The 17,577-nt window shown below is 45.3% G+C and overlaps 2 protein-coding genes across 4 annotated transcripts in view; one reads left to right on the top strand and one right to left on the bottom strand.

The window, feature by feature from the left end:
• The window catches only part of ankrd28a (ankyrin repeat domain 28a), a 22,972-nt gene extending 6,662 nt beyond the window's left edge, over nt 1-16,310 (top strand). The window contains exons 1-29 of one of the 3 annotated variants that reach the window (XM_032535859.1): nt 643-798; nt 3,249-3,332; nt 4,313-4,391; nt 5,518-5,588; nt 6,239-6,439; nt 6,515-6,602; nt 6,739-6,881; nt 7,073-7,180; nt 7,267-7,371; nt 8,101-8,179; nt 8,268-8,382; nt 8,578-8,657; nt 8,739-8,802; nt 8,988-9,056; nt 9,216-9,356; nt 9,434-9,545; nt 9,686-9,712; nt 10,101-10,175; nt 10,293-10,494; nt 10,656-10,743; nt 10,875-10,992; nt 11,145-11,367; nt 11,490-11,577; nt 11,679-11,762; nt 11,865-12,013; nt 12,104-12,186; nt 14,582-14,664; nt 14,756-14,847; nt 14,955-15,253. In XM_032535859.1, the coding sequence (XP_032391750.1) occupies nt 643-798; nt 3,249-3,332; nt 4,313-4,391; nt 5,518-5,588; nt 6,239-6,439; nt 6,515-6,602; nt 6,739-6,881; nt 7,073-7,180; nt 7,267-7,371; nt 8,101-8,179; nt 8,268-8,382; nt 8,578-8,657; nt 8,739-8,802; nt 8,988-9,056; nt 9,216-9,356; nt 9,434-9,545; nt 9,686-9,712; nt 10,101-10,175; nt 10,293-10,494; nt 10,656-10,743; nt 10,875-10,992; nt 11,145-11,367; nt 11,490-11,577; nt 11,679-11,762; nt 11,865-12,013; nt 12,104-12,186; nt 14,582-14,664; nt 14,756-14,847; nt 14,955-15,253 (3,306 nt within the window). Of the gene's footprint in view, nt 1-44; nt 799-3,248; nt 3,333-4,312; nt 4,392-5,517; nt 5,589-6,238; nt 6,440-6,514; nt 6,603-6,738; nt 6,882-7,072; nt 7,181-7,266; nt 7,372-8,100; nt 8,180-8,267; nt 8,383-8,577; nt 8,658-8,738; nt 8,803-8,987; nt 9,057-9,215; nt 9,357-9,433; nt 9,546-9,685; nt 9,713-10,100; nt 10,176-10,292; nt 10,495-10,655; nt 10,744-10,874; nt 10,993-11,144; nt 11,368-11,489; nt 11,578-11,678; nt 11,763-11,864; nt 12,014-12,103; nt 12,187-14,581; nt 14,665-14,755; nt 14,848-14,954 lie in introns of those variants that run through there. The other 2 variants (XM_032535860.1, XM_032535861.1) reach the window with 2 other exon arrangements.
• The window catches only part of LOC116701988 (biotinidase-like), a gene marked incomplete in the record, with an annotated part of 34,597 nt that continues 32,605 nt past the window's right edge, over nt 15,586-17,577 (bottom strand). The window contains 1 exon segment of the mRNA XM_032536058.1: nt 15,586-16,483. Coding sequence (XP_032391949.1) covers nt 16,433-16,483 — 51 coding nt within the window.

Genomic DNA, 17,577 nt, shown 5'->3' with positions numbered 1-17,577 from the left:
CTCTCTCTCGCTCCCTCCCTTCCCCCTCCTCTCCCTCTCTCTGTCTCTTCTTTTGAAAGAGCTGGCTTCAGCAGTCTGCCTGAAACGGGCGACGCATGCCCACTCATACATTGGCTTCTGCGGCCCCCGTCCACGCTAATCACAGGGTCTGTATGTGTGTGTTTGCATCTGATGTGTGTGTGTATGTGTGTGTTCCTGGCTGCAGCACAGCAGTGAGGATATGTAGCTTCCTGTGCGCTGCTAGGCAGCCCAAGCTCATTCTGCCGCATGCCGCTTACCACCACCATTACGCAGAGGAATTCCCTGCTGTCTCTGCTACTGCTGCTCACAGAGAGTGCGAGTGTTGGCTAAAGATAGGAGGAGAGGAGAAACGAGACATGCAGCAAAGCAACACCGACAGATAGAGGACAGAGCTGGATTTCACATTGGATTTAACATGAAGATGTGCAGTGTTTGTTTATGAAGAAGTTACTCTGTGTGTGGGATTTATTGCTGACCTTTGTGCTCCTGAATTGCGTGTATGGAAGAGGGTACACTATGTATTTATGTGTGTGTGTGTGTGTGTGTGACAGAGAGAGAGTGAGTGTGTGTGTGTGTGTGTGAGTGAGTGATTGTGTTGGGGTGTGTGAGTGTTTCTTCCTGATGCGGTCAGAGCGGGCTAGTCGTGTTTGTATCGTGGTGCTTGAGGAGGTGGAGGAGGATGAGCCCTCCTCTTCTCCAACACCTCCCCAGCCCAAATCCTCCCCAGACCGCAAATCCCATCATACCTCTCGAAGGGCTTCCACTCAGGAGGACAAGGTGAGATGGGTCCTTCTGTTTGGTGCTTCATTGACTAATTTAGAGTTTGTTGATTCAGCAGCAGTTTTGCCATGTTTAAGGTGTATAAACTGTTTATTGTGAATGCCCGCAATTCACTGGGGTTTTAAACAGATCAGTGCATTTCTCATACCTGGCCTAAAGTGCATAGTTACACGTACCATTGCATAAAAATACAATGTACTGCCAACACTTGTCATCCTGTGCCAAATATAGAACCAAATACAATCACCAATTTAGCGTGCCATGTGAGATGACTGCTGGTTTGTATAGATTTTAAGCAAGGCCTAAGTCTTTGTAGTCTCCAGTGTTGGCTGTATAAAGGGCAAGCCTAGCATTGAAACATGGTAACAGAGAGTCTTTTCATCCTATGAAAGCTTTGAAGTTTACACTGAGTAGGGGGGAAAGCCAGAGAGGATATGCCAACTCCGATGACAGCGTTTTGTGCTCTACCTTCTCGGATCTCTGACATAGTTTCAGTGGTCATCAGTGTAGTAGGCATGAGACAGATGCTCGACAGCCCCACTTATTTTTAGTTGGACAAAATAAGAGAGGGAGGGATGGGGAAAACTCAGAGAGAGGCTGAGAGTAAGGAGGAAATACACATTAAAGTACTTGTAGTATCACTTTGCTAAATGAAAAGGTGTAAAGGTGTGCATGTGACTATTTGTTATTATTGAGAACCACAGTACTTAATTACTTTATATTGCCATTCAATATTTTGCAATATATCCAGTTATCAAGAAAAGCTTTGAAATTGGATGCCTCTCCAGAACTCCCCTAACATCATGTCAATTTTTTTTGTGCATTTTCCGTTATGACGCAGCGCGAAGAAAAGTGTGTACATTAGCAATGTTATGGCTCAGTTAAAATTCTATGACCAATTATTGCTCCTGCCATATTAAAACAAGGAAACAGTTTGCTATAATGATATTAGAACAAAGTCAAGTGAGAGTAGTGTTATCATCAAATAGTCACTTTTTTGCTCAGATCTCCGTGACAAATTTATAAACATGATCACAGTCGCTAGCTAATTATGGTTGTGCAATTTATTGTCCAGCAATATCTATAATGTAACACTAACCACGCTTGTGTGTTTTTAAGATGATGTGGGAAAAATACAAAATTGTAGCCCCAAATTGTTCTGTTGTATATGAATTAGTTTCACTTTGGTTTTTTACCATCAAGGTTTAGAGCGGTGCGCGGTTACGGAAAACTTGTGTCACAGTTTTGTTGTCATTACTTGTCCTCATGGGGGCGGCGGAAAGTACGCACTATAGCTCTAAACTGGCATTACCAAGGGGCTCATGCACTTTTGTTACCCACCATTACTTTGGTTATATTTTCAATGGCAATGCTGTATCGATACACAGATGCCAAGTATTGATCTATTATTATATATGTGTTGGTCAGTTTGTCTGCTTGACAATCCCATTTTCGCAGCAATACAATTAAAGTGAGATGAACAAACAGAGAAATCATTCTTTTTAGATAGAACAGATGTTGACAAAGTTTCCTTTTTGGGACATAATTTGAAATTTGGGAAATATTTGAAGTTGGAAAAAAGGTTATAAATTGCAGTATATCGCAGAATATTGCAATATATTTAAAAATCGCAACACTATTGTATTGTGACATACTAATCTGGATGATATTGCATCATGAGGCCTCTGGTGATTCCCACCCCTACTTGTTTATGATGACTGCTGAGCAACACTGTTTACAAATCCAACTCAGTGTCAGACACTATGCTCTCATGCTTGTGCTTACATTCCTGCACGCATCAGACGTATCAATGGAACAGCAGTGAGAATAGTATTAAAGAGGTGTGCTAAGTGTGTTGATGTAACTCTCATTTGCAGCTTCCTCCTCCTGGGAAAGAAAATGCATACTTTGTATAACTTGTTAAAATTGTTCCACTTGTCTTTAACACTGCTATTTACATTCTTATCAGCTGGCCTCGGGCTCAGGGGTGTCGGACTGGGGGTGGAAATGGGACAAAGTACCCAGGGCCCTTGTGTGATAGAATCAATAGCTGTGGATGCAGGAAGGGGCCCATAAACGATGCCTTTTTACAGGGCACAGAATTTTGTGCTACGCCCCTGCTCACGCTACATGGCAAGAGAGCGCAGCTTTAACTCCTCACCAACTCGAACATTTACGTAATTGTGTGTGTGTGTGTCTGTGTGTCTGTGTCTGTGTGTGTCTGTGATGTATGCTGCAGCTGCTACAGTCATAAACAAATCGATGATATGCTGTCATTTGTGACCTATGGCTCTCTCCCAGCTCAGGATTATAGTGTCTGTTTGTGAGACCTCCCATTTGTAACTCTCACTGATAACACTGTTGTCAACATAGAAATTGACGGCCTTGCAAATTGAGTATGTAGTAGTGTACATCAGCATTTCCTTGCCCTTTTCTTGTCTCTGTAGCCGTCTCTGTTAAGAGCCATCTTCAACGTGGACCCAGATGAAGTTCGCTCCCTCATATTCAAGAAAGAGGATGTTAACATACAGGTAAATCACACTTGTCTTGCTATTTCCCTTTGTTTTCGTTTTCTCTTTCTCTGTGTGTGTGTCTGTCAATCAATCACTAAGGTTCCCTCCCACCCCAACCATGTACTGTTCTCCCTGCTGCCCTCTGGCAAGTGGTTCAGCAGCTTCAAATGCAGAACAGCCCACAACAGTTCCACAACAGCTTCATCCCCCACGTCATAAGACTACTGAACGCAATAAAGTCTGTCTAAGTCTAAGTGTGGGTGTGCGTTTGGCTTTCAAACTGTAGCTTCACATACACACCATGACATATAAAAAAACACTAAGGAGAGCAGCAGTAAGCCAATTGGCTACAATTGATCAATTGACTGACTCAGAGTGCCTTCTGGCAGCTTCCCCGTCTCATATAGCTGTCAATCAGGGCAGGACACATGAACTGTTCCTGACGCTTCCGCTCATCTATGGTTAAAGGACATAATCTTTACTTGATACTCATCCCTTTTCTCCCATCCCTTTTCCTCTTCATCCCTAGGCTTTCTGGATTTATTTCCTCAGTTTACACCACATTGTGTTTTCACACTCTTTGTTTTTTCCTCTGTCCGTGTGGATCTATAGTGCTGGGGTCATCACACTGGGCCTGAGTCTTTTGGAGTCAGCAACACTGGCCCAGGCCCATTGCCGTCACATGACATTTGTTTATAGCCCCACTCTGTTGATTGCTCGCTACTACACTGAAAGAGACAGAGATGGGGGTGCGGCAGCAGGGTGTATTGAAGTGAGAGCGAAGTGAGGAACACATGATAGACATTTTTCTCCTTGTGGCTCTAGTCTCATGTTTCTTGTGGTCTGCAACAGTGTGAGATCTATAGATTTTGTTTGGGGCATGTTATTTATGCCTTCATCCCATCATGATGTGTGTTTATGTGTGAGCATGTGTTTGAAAAAGAGAAATAATAAACATGCTTACTGTTGTTTTTCTGTGTTTTGGGATCTCCTGTCAGGACAACGAGAAGAGGACGCCTCTGCATGCTGCAGCCTACTTGGGAGACGCTGAGATCATTGAACTGCTCATTCTCTCAGGTAATAAACACAGCCCAGCCGTCAATCTGTTTAGCCATCCATTACATTTAATTTACAGCTAATCCACCTTTGGTATCAATTCTACTTGAAAGCTTACTCATCCATCCACACTGGCATTTGGCAACCATTCCTGTATACATCCATCCGCTCATATTTTTCATCTGTGTATATTAGCTCTGATAAATTTGTCCCATGTTTATTAATTTCTTTTGCATATTTAAACATTCCTTCATAAATCATTAAACAGGTCAAACTAAATTGGAAACAAATGTATTGTCTGTTTTTCAAGTTGTTTCAAGAAAAACAAGATTTGAGTCATAATACCAAAAATCATGCCATACTTTCTTATACTTTCCAATAGCCACTGCTTGTTTTTCATGTTTCTCTTCCCCACATGTAGCTCCCTCAGTAGTTTACATGCCTGTGTGTCTGCTCACTGCTCTGTGGCTGTCACCCTCTCTTGGTGACTTGTTATTTATCAATCATCTGATAGGGTCTATGACGGCTTCACTTTCTGTGAAGTCAGCTGAGCACGTTAAGAGGTGGGGCCAACCCTAACACAAGCGTAGTGTGAAAGGTGTGTGCGTGCGTGTGTTTGTGTTCACTGTTTCTCAATAATGTGAAGAGCAAGCGACAGGTGCAGCTTTAGGGCTATTTTAACCCTCAAGCTTGTCCACAGAGGATCATGAGAATTGTATATCTTCCAGGCACTGTTGGCACATGGGAGGACTTAGCCTTCTCTGCCTTTCTGCCAGAAAGGCTCTTTTTAAACCCAAACCATGATATTTTGCTAAACTTAAGCAAGTAGTTTTATTGCCTAAACCTTACAAGATATCTAGCAGACCTGAAGGCCATCTTCTCCCAACAGAACATTCTTAGATCCCAACAACTCCTTCCCATAAGGCATGGTGGCCTTCTCAACCATTAAGTTATTTTTAAGATTTTTACTCTTCACACTCTTTCTATCAATTACTGTTAGGTATCTTGTGACTTTAATGTATTTTTTTAATGATCAGACATTTTTACAGGTTTTCTATTATGTTTTTCTTTGCTGTGTCTGCCATTGTTAACTTATCTCTGACATCTCTTACTCACTCTCTCCCTCACTCTCCTTCTCTCATTCAAGGAGCCAGAGTTAATGCCAAAGACAACAAGTGGTTGACTCCTCTTCATCGAGCTGTCGCCTCTTGTAGTGAGGTAATACGTTACACAAATACACGTGCTACTGTGTACAGGGGTGACTCCACTGTATTTATGTGCCAATCTCGATGAGTCTCACAATTAGGTTGTAACTTTTTATACCTTTTGATAATCCCCTGTATGATAACACAAATACAACCCTACTAAGGGAGCTTTTCCACTGAAAATATCAATGCAACAAAATGCAGACTAATTTCATTTCAGTGAAACCCCTTTGGGGGGCAGAAAACACAGGTTAGTGCAGCAACACGCATACCAGAAAGGATATCTTGTAGTTACCTTACTGGCATGAGATGTAGAAAGTTATTGCTGCCAAGATATTCACAGATGTTACAGATTTGTCCTTAAAAGGGTAAAGTGACACAACCATTGCGCTGTGTTGGTATGTGATTAACTTTTAAAATCTCTTAACCTATTTTGTTTGGTCCTGGCTGGGAAACATGCCCACACTTGGCCACACTAAGACAGCCCCTTACGTTGTTTCTCCTTCTCAGTGCAATAAAGCTCCCTAAGAATAGCAACTACTTTTCAAACCACCCACTCATACCCATCTGTGCACATTGGTGTGTACTTTGTTTGTACACTGAGGCAAATTAGAAATAGAGCCTCTGTTGGCACTCTCTGAACCATTCTCACTCTCCGTCCAGGATGCAGTGGCAGTGTTGCTGAAGCACAGTGCAGATGTTAACGCCCGTGACAAGAACTGGCAGACACCGCTCCATGTTGCAGCTAGCAACAAGGCAGTACGCTGTGCTGAGGCTTTGGTCCCGCTGCTTAGCAACATCAACGTGTCTGACCGGGCCGGACGCACTGCCTTGCACCACGCCGCCTTCAGTGGACATGTAGAAGTGGGTCTCTTTTAGACACACGCAAGGACACTCACATACATGTCAGCATCTTGTTAATTTGCTTTTGTGTGATAGATGGTGAAGTTGCTGCTGTCCAGAGGAGCCAACATTAATGCATTTGACAAGAAGGACAGGAGAGCCATCCACTGGGCAGCCTATATGGGTGAGACTGTTGAAGGCTCTGTCTCTCCCTAGTTGTCACTTCCGAAAAATAGTACATGGCTAAATGAACATGCCTTGACTTAAGTTGAATTTGAATTTGATCAATTTCTTTTCCTCCCCTCCCTCTTCTATTTCAGGTCACTTGGAGGTGGTAAAGTTATTGGTGGCCAGTGGAGCAGAGGTTGACTGTAAAGACAAAAAAGCATATACGCCGCTCCATGCAGCCGCCTCCAGTGGCATGAGCAGCACAGTGCATTATCTGCTGACCCTGGGGGTCCACGTCAGTACAAACACACACCTTTACACATATGCATAAACTAGCAATGTCCTTGTTGTGTAAATAATGTGCCATGAGCCTTTTACCCAGATAAATCTTCAACTGTAAATATTAAAGCTGATTTAAATCGTAGTGATATAATTTTCTCAAGTTAATAAAATGCAAAAACATTGATTTATTCTCTCCTTGCATAGGTCAACGAAGTGAACAGCTATGGCAACACTCCTCTCCATTTGGCCTGTTACAATGGACAGGATGTGGTGGTCAGTGAGCTCATCGAGGCAGGAGCCAACGTCAACCAGGTGTGTGTGCGTCCCCTTATACAAAATACTAAATGCGTGGGGAAAGTGTGGGTGTTTAAGTGTGTTTTTTATTACCTTGCTTTCAGGTGAACGAGAGGGGGTTTTCCGCTCTCCACTTTGCCTCGTCCTCACGACAGGGGGCACTGTGCCAGGAACTGCTGTTGTCCCATGGAGCACACATCAACATGCCGGTATGTCCAAATGCAGATACCGTACACTTTAATAAAAACACATAAACTTAGCTGAGAAATGGTATTTGAGTGTGTACATCACTTTTACACAAAGAAAAGGAGCCTGTGTCTTCAGCTTTTTATGTGTATGCTGCCCAGGATCTAGTTGAAAGTTAAAAATGGTAGCAGTTAACACTTTGGTAGCAGTGATAGAAACTGATATTGGGTCCCCACAGCCTCAAGATGCAAGGCCATATGGAAGATGACGGTGGAGGGGGTGGCTCCCTGAGGCTGCAAGCTGCTCGTGTGTGTGTGTGTGTGTGTGTGTGTGTGTGTGTGTGTGTGTGTGTGTGTGTGTGTGTGTGTGTGTGTTGTGTGTGTGTGTGTGTGTGTGTGTGTGTGTGTGTGTGTGTGTGTGTGTGTGTGTGTGTGTGTGTGTGTGTGTGTGTGTGTGTGTGTGTGTGTGTGTGTGTGTGTGTGTGTGTGTGTGTGTGTGTGTGTGTGTGTGTGTGTGTGTGTGTGTGTGTGTGTGTGTGTGTGTGTGTGTGTGTGTGGGTCCACAAGGGGGTCAAAGATAGCTTCTCTTCAAGCTAAGCTTCCACACCTACAGCGTTTCACTCTGATGCTGAGTCAGCTTACCGCACAAGCACTTAACTGTACATCTTTATGCACTACAGAAAATCTCGACAGAAAATCATCATCTGTGTCCGTTTTTGCTTGTCTCCACTGTCTCTCCCTCCATCTGTCCAGAGTAAGGATGGTAAGACTCCCCTCCACATGGCAGCAACACATGGAAGGTTCTCCTGCTCTCAAGCCCTCATTCAAAATGGTGAGAGCCACAACAATGTGCTGTCTGCTCAATTCTCAAGTGTTTTAATGCAAATGCATACATAAACCCTTTATTTATGTGTGTGAAGGAGCTGAGATTGATTGTGAGGACAGGAGCCAAAACACTGCCCTTCACATCTCTGCCCGCTATGGCCATGAACTCATCATCACAGCACTCATCAAACACAGAGCCAACACTGCCAAGTTAGTAGCAATTGACATTTAACCATCAGTCTATCTTCCCACTGAATATATTCAACTTAGGTAATAAGGGGGTGATGGTTTAACTTAGGATAAACCATTCTTCCAATATCTTTTTGTTTTCTTTCTGTCATCCAAAATTCTCTCACACCTGACCCTTCTGTGATGACTTGCCTTCTCTGCCTTAAATATTTTTAGGAGAGGTATTCATGGGATGTTCCCTCTACACCTAGCAGCTCTCAGCGGCTTCTCAGATTGCTGCAGGAAGCTGCTGTCAGGTACATTCATGCTGACGCCATTCTTGTCACTGGAATTACCTAGTTGACATCCTAATAGATGCTGATCGCATATTTTTGCAGGGTTTGACATAGACACCCCTGATGACTTTGGAAGGACCTGTCTACATGCTGCTGCAGCTGGAGGGTGAGTCATCATTCCTGCTCACTGCCTTATTGTTTGATTTCTGAGCCTCTTTATTGCTTTTCTTTGTTACAGCATTCATCCTTTTTTTCATCTCCAATATGCACTGAAATATTATTGGTGCCCTTGAATACGATAGATTGGTATGTCACCAAAACATCCTTTTTTAAAGCTGTCTCTCTAACCAGGAACCTGGACTGTCTGAATCTGCTGTTAAACATAGGAGCAGACTTTAACAGGAAAGACAACTTTGGAAGGTGAGCCAAGCATGTGATTTAATTCTAGCATCGTTAGGCATATAAGAAAAATATGGTCCAAAGTCAGAGGAAAACCTTTGACCACATTTTGCAGAGTAGAGGAATAAGTAAGTCCTCACTGATAAATAATAGCTGATGTTGACTCTCTGACTGTCCCAGGACTCCACTACACTATGCATCAGCTAACTGTAACTACCAGTGTGTGTTTGCCTTGGTGGGCTCTGGGGCAAGCATCAATGAGCTGGACCATAGAGGCTGCAGTCCCCTTCACTACGCTGCTGCAGCCGACACTGATGGAAAGTAAGTTCTACTCTGTGTTTAATTGATAAAATTTGTAGTTAAGTATCAGAGTCAGATGAAGGCTTTGTCTTTGTCAGGTGTGTGGAGTACCTGTTGAGGAATGATGCTGATCCAGGAGTTAGAGACGCACAGGGTTATAGTGCAGTGCACTATGCCTCATCTTACGGACGCACACTCTGCCTGGAACTGGTGTGTACAGCTACCACACAGAGTGAAAATATCATGCATGTCCTACAGACGGTCAGAAGATCTGATCACTTCCATGTGCTAAAGGGTTTTAGAACTGTAGAGAAAACTACAGCACACACATCTCTGTCTGTTTCTTTCAGATGGCAAGTGAGACACCTCTTGATGTGGTAAGAAAGAAATTTCATCCAATATAACGCAATGAGCCCTTACATTGAGTCATTAATTGTTATTGGCTCCCTCTGTTGGGTAGATTGGGAACATAATGGTTAGATAATCTCACACAGATGAAACTACTGTGAAACAGCTTCTGTCTTGTAATTGATTGGAGATAACAATTGGTGGATCAATATAAGGATTTTGCACAAAAAAAACAGTTTTAACATAAAACTCTTCTTGGTACCCCTAACCTCTCTTTCAATTCATTTGGACCATGTGGAGCAGTGTGACCATGTCATGAATTCATGACATTTCTTTGCAACTTTATTTGAGTGACTTGCCATGTGTGCTAAACCTGGATCTGAAAATAGTAATATGGGAACCATCTCTCTATTTCAGTTAATGGAGACATCAGCAACAGGCCTCCTGGGTGACTCAGAGAGCCAAGCCCCCATCAGTCCACTCCACCTGGCGGTGAGTTCAAGGATTTGTGAGTTTGCCTTTATATGTCTTAATCTCACACAGGCTTTCCGTGTCTCTGCTTTATTTATTACCATTAGACATAAAAGTATGTGTTTTCTATTGATTAAGGCCTACCATGGACACTGTGGAGCTTTAGAGGTTCTCTTATCGTCCATGCTGGAAGTGGATGTTTGCAGCCCAGAGGGCCGGACGCCCCTCAGCCTAGCCTGCTCCAAGGGTCACCAAGAGTGTGTCTCCATGTTGTTGCACCATGGCTCCTCACCCATGACCTGTGACTACACGCACAAGAAAACAGCCATACATGCTGCAGGTATACATACATGCAGTCACATACTCAGACACATACAACCACAGAAATGGGTTTGGATGCAACATGTTCACATCACATGATTGAGGTTTATTCTCTGCCTTTTAAAATGGCAAGCATGTTGCTTTAGAAAAGTCATACTCTGGCGTGTGTGTGTGCCGCAGCTATGAATGGCCACCCAGAGTGCCTGCGCCTGCTCATAAGCAACAACGACCAACACATTAATGTGGACGTGCAAGACATCAACGGACAGTGAGTGCGGATGGGTAAAATGCCTTAAGCTGGAGGTTTTCACTGAGATCCTCTTTGAGGAGATAACTTTAACTAGTTTCATAAATAAATAAAATGAACTGTCTTAAGTCATATTTCCACACTGTGTACAGGACTCCTCTGATGTTGGCAGTGCTAAATGGACACACCGAGTGTGTGTACTCTCTACTCAGTCAAGGGGCCAGTGTAGAGTATCAGGACCGCTGGGGGAGGACGGCACTACACCGAGCGGTGAGACATTTACACAGACCCACTAACATTACAACTTATTTATAATTGTATTACTGACATTACAACTTTTGATTAATCCTTTTCTATTATGATATAATTATTACTAAAATTGTTTTTCATTTTCTGATTTTTTCTTTTTTTTCTTCACACAGGCAGTGACTGGCCAGGAGGAGAGTGTAGAGGCCCTCCTCCAGCGGGGGGCCAGTGTGTGTGTCAAAGACATCAGGGGCCGCTCCCCTCTTCACCTGGCATCTGCTTGCGGCCGTGTGGGTGTCCTGGGTGCCCTGCTGCAGGCCACGACCACCTCCTCACACACTCACACACACCTCACTGACAACCAGGGCTACACACCACTGCACTGGGCCTGCTACAACGGTACTGGTTCACAGCAGGACTCACTTACATACTATACATGTCTGCTCTGTATGCAGCCACAGCAATGCAGTATTCTCATCTGTTCCTCCATTTGTACCTCTATCCCCTCTTTGTTTTCTTAGGATATGATGCTTGTGTGGAGTTGTTGTTAGACCAGGAGGTGTTCAAGAAGATTAAGGGCAACCCTTTCAGTCCGCTGCACTGTGCTGTGTAAGCGATGTGTCTGTCTGTACCAGTGAATGTTTTTATGTAGAAAGACACTGGTCTGATCTGGTCTGAGGGTATGTGACAGTGTGTGTTGTGTATTTCAGTATGAGCAATAACGAGGGAGTGGCTGAGATGTTGATTGACTCCCTGGGAACGGATATCGTCAACACCACTGACTCCAAGGGCAGGTGAGGGCTGCAAGCAGACTCGAATAACATCATGTTTTTCTGAAAGTTGTTCGGGGTGGGCACAAGCTAGGCTGGTAGTCAACTGTGTTTGTGTCAACGCAGGACCCCCCTACACGCTGCAGCGTTTTCCGACCATGTGGAGTGTGTTTCCCTTCTGCTTAGCCACGGAGCTCAGGCAAACGTAGTCGACACACACACACGCAGGACACCGCTGATGATGGCCGCTATAAGCGGACAAACCAACACTGTGGGTCAGTACACCCACTATGTGTCATAGATACAATATTGGCCTTTGATTTCTAAACCTTTGACATGTAACCATCTTCATTCATGTGTTGCAGAGATGCTAGTGAGCAGTGCTAAAGCAGACTTTACACTACAGGATACAAACAGGAACACAGCATTACATCTGGCTTGCAGCAAGGTAACAACCGTTAACAGAAACAGAAATGTTTTTATATTCATTGGACATGTGGAGCTTTTCGTGCATCCCTGTGGAGGCTGGGGGCCATTGACCTAGTGGACCAATGTTTCAAAGCTTCATTGCTAAAGCTGCGGCGGCGAGCTGTGTCTTAGGGTTTTAGGTGCCTCAAGGGGCGGTAACCCACGAACACCCTGGTGGACCCCGGTGGTCAGGGAAGCCGTCCGACTGAAGAAGGATCTTTCCGGGATATTTGTCTCGGAGGACTCCGGGGCAGTTGCAGGGCACCGACGGGCCCGAAGGCTGCAGCCTCTGCTGTGACAGAGGCAAGCAGCGGGTGTGGGAGAAGTTCAGAAGAATGGAGAAGGACTTCGGTCGGCACCAAGGTGCTTCTGGAAAACCGTTCGCACCTCAGGAGGGGCGAGGATCATCCAAGCTGTATACAGTAAGTGGGACCTTGTTGACCTCAACTGAGGAGGTAATAGGCGGTGAAGGACACTTGGAGGAACTCCTAAATCCAGCTGACACCCCTCTTGGTCGAGGCGAGCTGGAGGATGTGGGGGATTGTCGTCAATTTCCCTGGTGGAGAGTCGCTGAGGTAGTCAAACAACTCCACAGCGGCAAAGCCCCAGGGATTGATGAATCCGTCCAGAAATGCTGAGGCTCTGGGTGTGGAGGGGCTGTCTTGGTTGACACGCCTCTTCAACATTGCGTGGAGGTCTGGGACGTGCCTAAGGAGTGGCAGACCGGGTTGGTGTTCCCTCTTCCAAAGGGGACCAGAGGGTGTGTGCCAATTACAGGGGTATCACACCTTCTCAGCCTCCCTGGTAAAGTCTACTCCAAGGTGCTGGAAAGGAGGGTTCGGCCGATAGTCACGACCTCGATTGAAGAGGAACAATGCGGATTCCGTCCTGGTCGTGGAACAACGGATCAATCTTTACTCTCGCAGGATCTTGGAGGGGGCCTGGGAGTATGCCCAACCAGTCTACATGTGTTTTGTGGATCTGGAAGGCGTATGACCGTGTCCCCCGGGAGATTGTGGGAGGTGCTGCGGAATATGGGTGAGGGGGTCCCTTCTTAGGGCCATCCAATCTCTGTATGACCAAAGCGAGAGCTGTGTCCGGGTTCTCGGCAGTAAGTCGGACTCGTTCCAGGTGAGGGTTGGCCTCCACCAGGGCTGCGCTTTGTCACCAATCCTGTTTGTAATATTTATCAGGATATCGAGGCGTAGTCGGGGGGGAGGGGTTGCAGTTCGGTGGGCTCGGGATTCATCGCTGCTTTTTGCGGATGATGTGGTCCTGATGGCATCATCGGTCTGTGACCTTCACACTCACTGGATCGGTTCGCGCCGAGTGTGAAGCGGCTGGGATGAGGATCAGCACCTCTAAATCTGAGGCCATGGTTCTCAGCAGGAAACCGATGGGTGCTTTCTTCGGGTGGGGAGTGAGTCCTTACCCCTTGAAGGAGTTTAGTACCTTGGGGTCTTGTTCGCGAGTGAGGGGACCATGGAGCGTGAGATTGGTCGGAGAATTGGAGCAGCCGGTGCGGTATTACATTTCGTTTATCGCACCGTTGTGACGAAAAGAAGGCTGAGCCAGAAGGCAAAGCTTTCGACTACGGGCAATTTTCGTTCCTACCCTCACCTATGGTCATAAGGCTGGGTCTGACCGAAAGAACGAGATGAGGGTACAAGCGGCCGAAATGGGTTTCCTCAGGAGGGTGGCTGGCGTCTCCCTTAGAGATAGGGTGAGAAGCTCAGTCATCCGAGAGGAGCTCGGAGTAGAGCCGCTGCCCTTCGCGTCGAAAGGAGCCAGTTGAGGTTGGTTCGGCATCTGGTAAGGATGCCTCCTGGCGCCCCCTAGGAGGTGTTCCAGGCACGTCCAGCTGGGAGGAGCCTCGGGAAGACCCAGGACTAGGTGGAGAGATTATATCTCCAACCTGGCCTGGGAACGCCTCGGGATCCCCCTCGAGCTGGTTGATGTGGCTCGGGAAGGAAAGTTTGGTTCCCCTACTGGAGCTCTGCCCCAGCGACCCGATACCGGATAAGCGATGAAGATAGATGGATGATGGATGGATGTTGAATCTGGACCTTAACAGGGATCTCCGACCAAAGAGAAGAAAACAAATTACTGAGTTGTTATTGAAAATCACTTTCTAGTGTGAGTTTATTAAAGGCTTTCCACACAATGTTCTAAAAGGTGTTTTTTTTCCTCTACATGTTGGAAAAAATAAGTAACTATGGGTTCACATGTGAGAAATATACAAATGAGATAAATCATTATGGACTTATTATAAATATTGATTCCAAGGTGTTTTTTTATATTGTGCAAGACATCTCTAATTATACCTATTTTCAATTTCCCCTGTTAATCACTTTGTTGCTCTCTGTTCTTCCCAGGGTCATGAGACGGGTGCCTTGTTGATTCTGGAGAAGCTCAGCGACAAGAACCTCATCAACTGCACCAACACTTCTCTCCAGACGTACGTAGTATAACCTGGGTGCACACTCAGCTGTGCGGTGGGGTAATGTACTACATTCAGACTTTTAACACCTTCCTCCACCTTCTTTCAGGCCCTTGCATGTAGCAGCCAGGAAGGGATTAACAGTGGTGGTCCAGGAGCTGCTGGGGAAAGGAGCCAGTGTGTTGGCAGTGGACGAGAACGGTCGGCTTTCATCTTACTGTTGTAGCGTACACCTCACTATTCACACATACTTCTAGAGTCGAATGTGAACTTTTAGTTTTACTCTGTCACTCTTCTCTTGTACGTAGGTTACACTCCAGCTCTGGCCTGCGCTCCCAACCGCGATGTGGCCGACTGTCTGGCACTCATCCTCAACTCCATGATGCCCATCTCCCCTATGGTCACCATAGCAGCTTTGCCTGCACATTCTCTTACTCAGACAGTGATCAACCACCACCCGACCAACAACCATGTCTCCAAAGGTGTGGCCTTTGACACCCCTCCTCCTCTGAGGCCTGACCACGCCTCCTACTGCAGACCAGAGCGCCCGCTGTCCTCCGTCACTGGGGACGATGAACTGAATGACTCAGATTCAGAGACATACTGAGAACACACCTGCTATTGAACAGAGCCCCCCAAGACTGGCAGGCTAGCCAGCCACTCAGGAGCCTTAAGGTCACTGAAAAGGAACTAAAAGAGGGAGAAAATAGAGCCAGTGCGCAGGCTTCTTTACATCTTAAAATAACCCTTGTTGTAAACCATGTTTGTTTCCTCATGGTGCATACCCATGGGGTGTAAAATAACATACTAAAAATATAGAATAAGGTGAATACACACTACATTTTTCTCAGACACTATCACTGTATGGTCGGTAACATGGCCAGTGTATTTTTAAATTTAAAGCAATGTTATTTTTCTCTTCCTTGGTGATACTTTCTGAAGTGGTTTTAAGACTTTTCACAATTTTTCCTTCAAATATTACTAGAAGAGTATCTACTGGAGAAAAGAGGACTGTTTTTTTCTGTACGATTGTCTAAAGAAAAGACAGAGGCACAATCACGTGGGACACAGATTTATTTTCGTTTTTTCAACTGTACATTTGAGTTTTTATTCAGAGTTCTTCGAACTTTGAAGGGAGACACTGATGGCTGTCACTCACGCACTTTGGTGATGCTCCATCATTGTTATTGCACCACTTTTAAATTCCTTAGAGAGGAAGTCATTATTGAATCCTATGAATTTATTCCAAGTGGACTGAATCATTGGGAGCTGTTTAGGACAACAGGTGGATGTAAGACCCATTTACTGTATGACTGGTCCAGTCACTTGATTGATGGATCAAGTGACTGATTGATCAGCCAATGGGCGGCTCAACTTTTAACTTGCAATGCTGTAATGTGTGTGTGTGTTGTGGGTGTGTGTGTTTGTGTGTTGTTTGTGTGTGTGTGTTGTGTTGTGTGTGTGGTGTGTGTGTGGGTGTGTGTGTGTGTGTGTGTGTGTGTGTGTGTGTTGTGTGTGTGTGTGTGTGTGTGTGTGTGTGTGTGTGTGTGTTGTGTTGGTGTGTAATTTGCCTTTTAAGGAACAAGCTACTTTTAGCAGACGTATGCTACTGGTTCAGTGTTTTGTACGGATTAAGTAATGAACAAAAAGAGATTTCTTTTTGATTAATTGCAGGTTGTGTATGAATGAGACCATTCTTGGAAGTCGTGCTTTATAATGTTAAGAGGTATGCAGCTCACTTTATTATTGCTCCAGAACATTTGTTTTAAATTGTATCTACTCCAGTTCACTCATTGTCAAGGTGATACATTCGTCCATACAGACAGGCAGTGACCAGCCACCAGTCATGTTTGAGTTTTCATGGTCACTCTGCTCTGCAGCGTTTCCAGATGCTCTTGGCTGCTCCAGACCATCTTGCTAGCCAAAACTGATGGGTACACTACTGGTCCAAACTTCCCCTCCAACAGGAGTCCATTTTAGACTCAGCCTCCTTCCACTTCCTGTCCACAAGAATTGGCTTCCAAACCTGCACCGGACTAGTGCACACACCTGCACAGAGATGTGATAAATATAGGAGTCCATTTGGCACTTTTAAATATCAAAATGATTTCTATTCATACCTGCAGGCCGATGCGTACACACAAAGTGTGGTGTTCCAGCAAATGCCCCCAATGCATAGAGCTCTTTACTGCCCCCATGTTGTAACCGCCGGTATTGCAGGGACGCAAAAGTTCCATTACACACGTTCACTTTGCCCTCTGTCTCGTTCAAGAGAAATGTAAATGTGTCGTAATTTATAGATGAAATGGGTGGCAGGGAGGAGGAACTGATGAGGCAGTGTCAGGAGGATGAGAATCAGGACAGTTCTCTTGTTACAGAATCCAGATTCTGATCTGTAGATGATGTGGTCTCACTCCTAACTACCCCCTCATCTGTAGTTACACTCTGCTCCACCCACAGTGGGTCTAAACTGGCCCCCTGGCCACCAGCAGCCTGCCCTCCTCTGGGTCTCCTTTCTGGGCGTGGTGGTAGGTACAGAAAAAGGGGTTAGATACCCACTTCCTCTCATGTTCAGCTCGGTCATAACGATGTTGGCCGCTAGCAGGGTGACTTGGCACCTTTGCTGAATGCCTGCTGGAACTGGACCAGTCCATTGGGGAGATAGTTTATCCAGGCTGTTGGTAGACCAGCTGACGTACACCCTAAAGGGTGTAAGACGAGAAGGATGTTAGGAAACGCGAAGACCATTCTTAGTTGGGTACAAAATTTGAGTTGAGTTTTTCTACCTTCTCCACCAGGGCTGGTGGGCTTGTGGAACAGGATGTCAAAGCAGATCATGATGCCAAACCTTCCAGCAAGTGTATCAAATGTTTGATCTCGGTTGGGGGCGTGTCATAGGACTGCTCAAAGAGAAAAGGTTGTTTTTATTAA

This window comes from Etheostoma spectabile, chromosome 14 (assembly GCF_008692095.1).
Source record: "Etheostoma spectabile isolate EspeVRDwgs_2016 chromosome 14, UIUC_Espe_1.0, whole genome shotgun sequence".
Taxonomy (NCBI): domain Eukaryota; kingdom Metazoa; phylum Chordata; class Actinopteri; order Perciformes; family Percidae; genus Etheostoma; species Etheostoma spectabile.
This window is presented reverse-complemented; position numbering and strand designations above follow the sequence as displayed.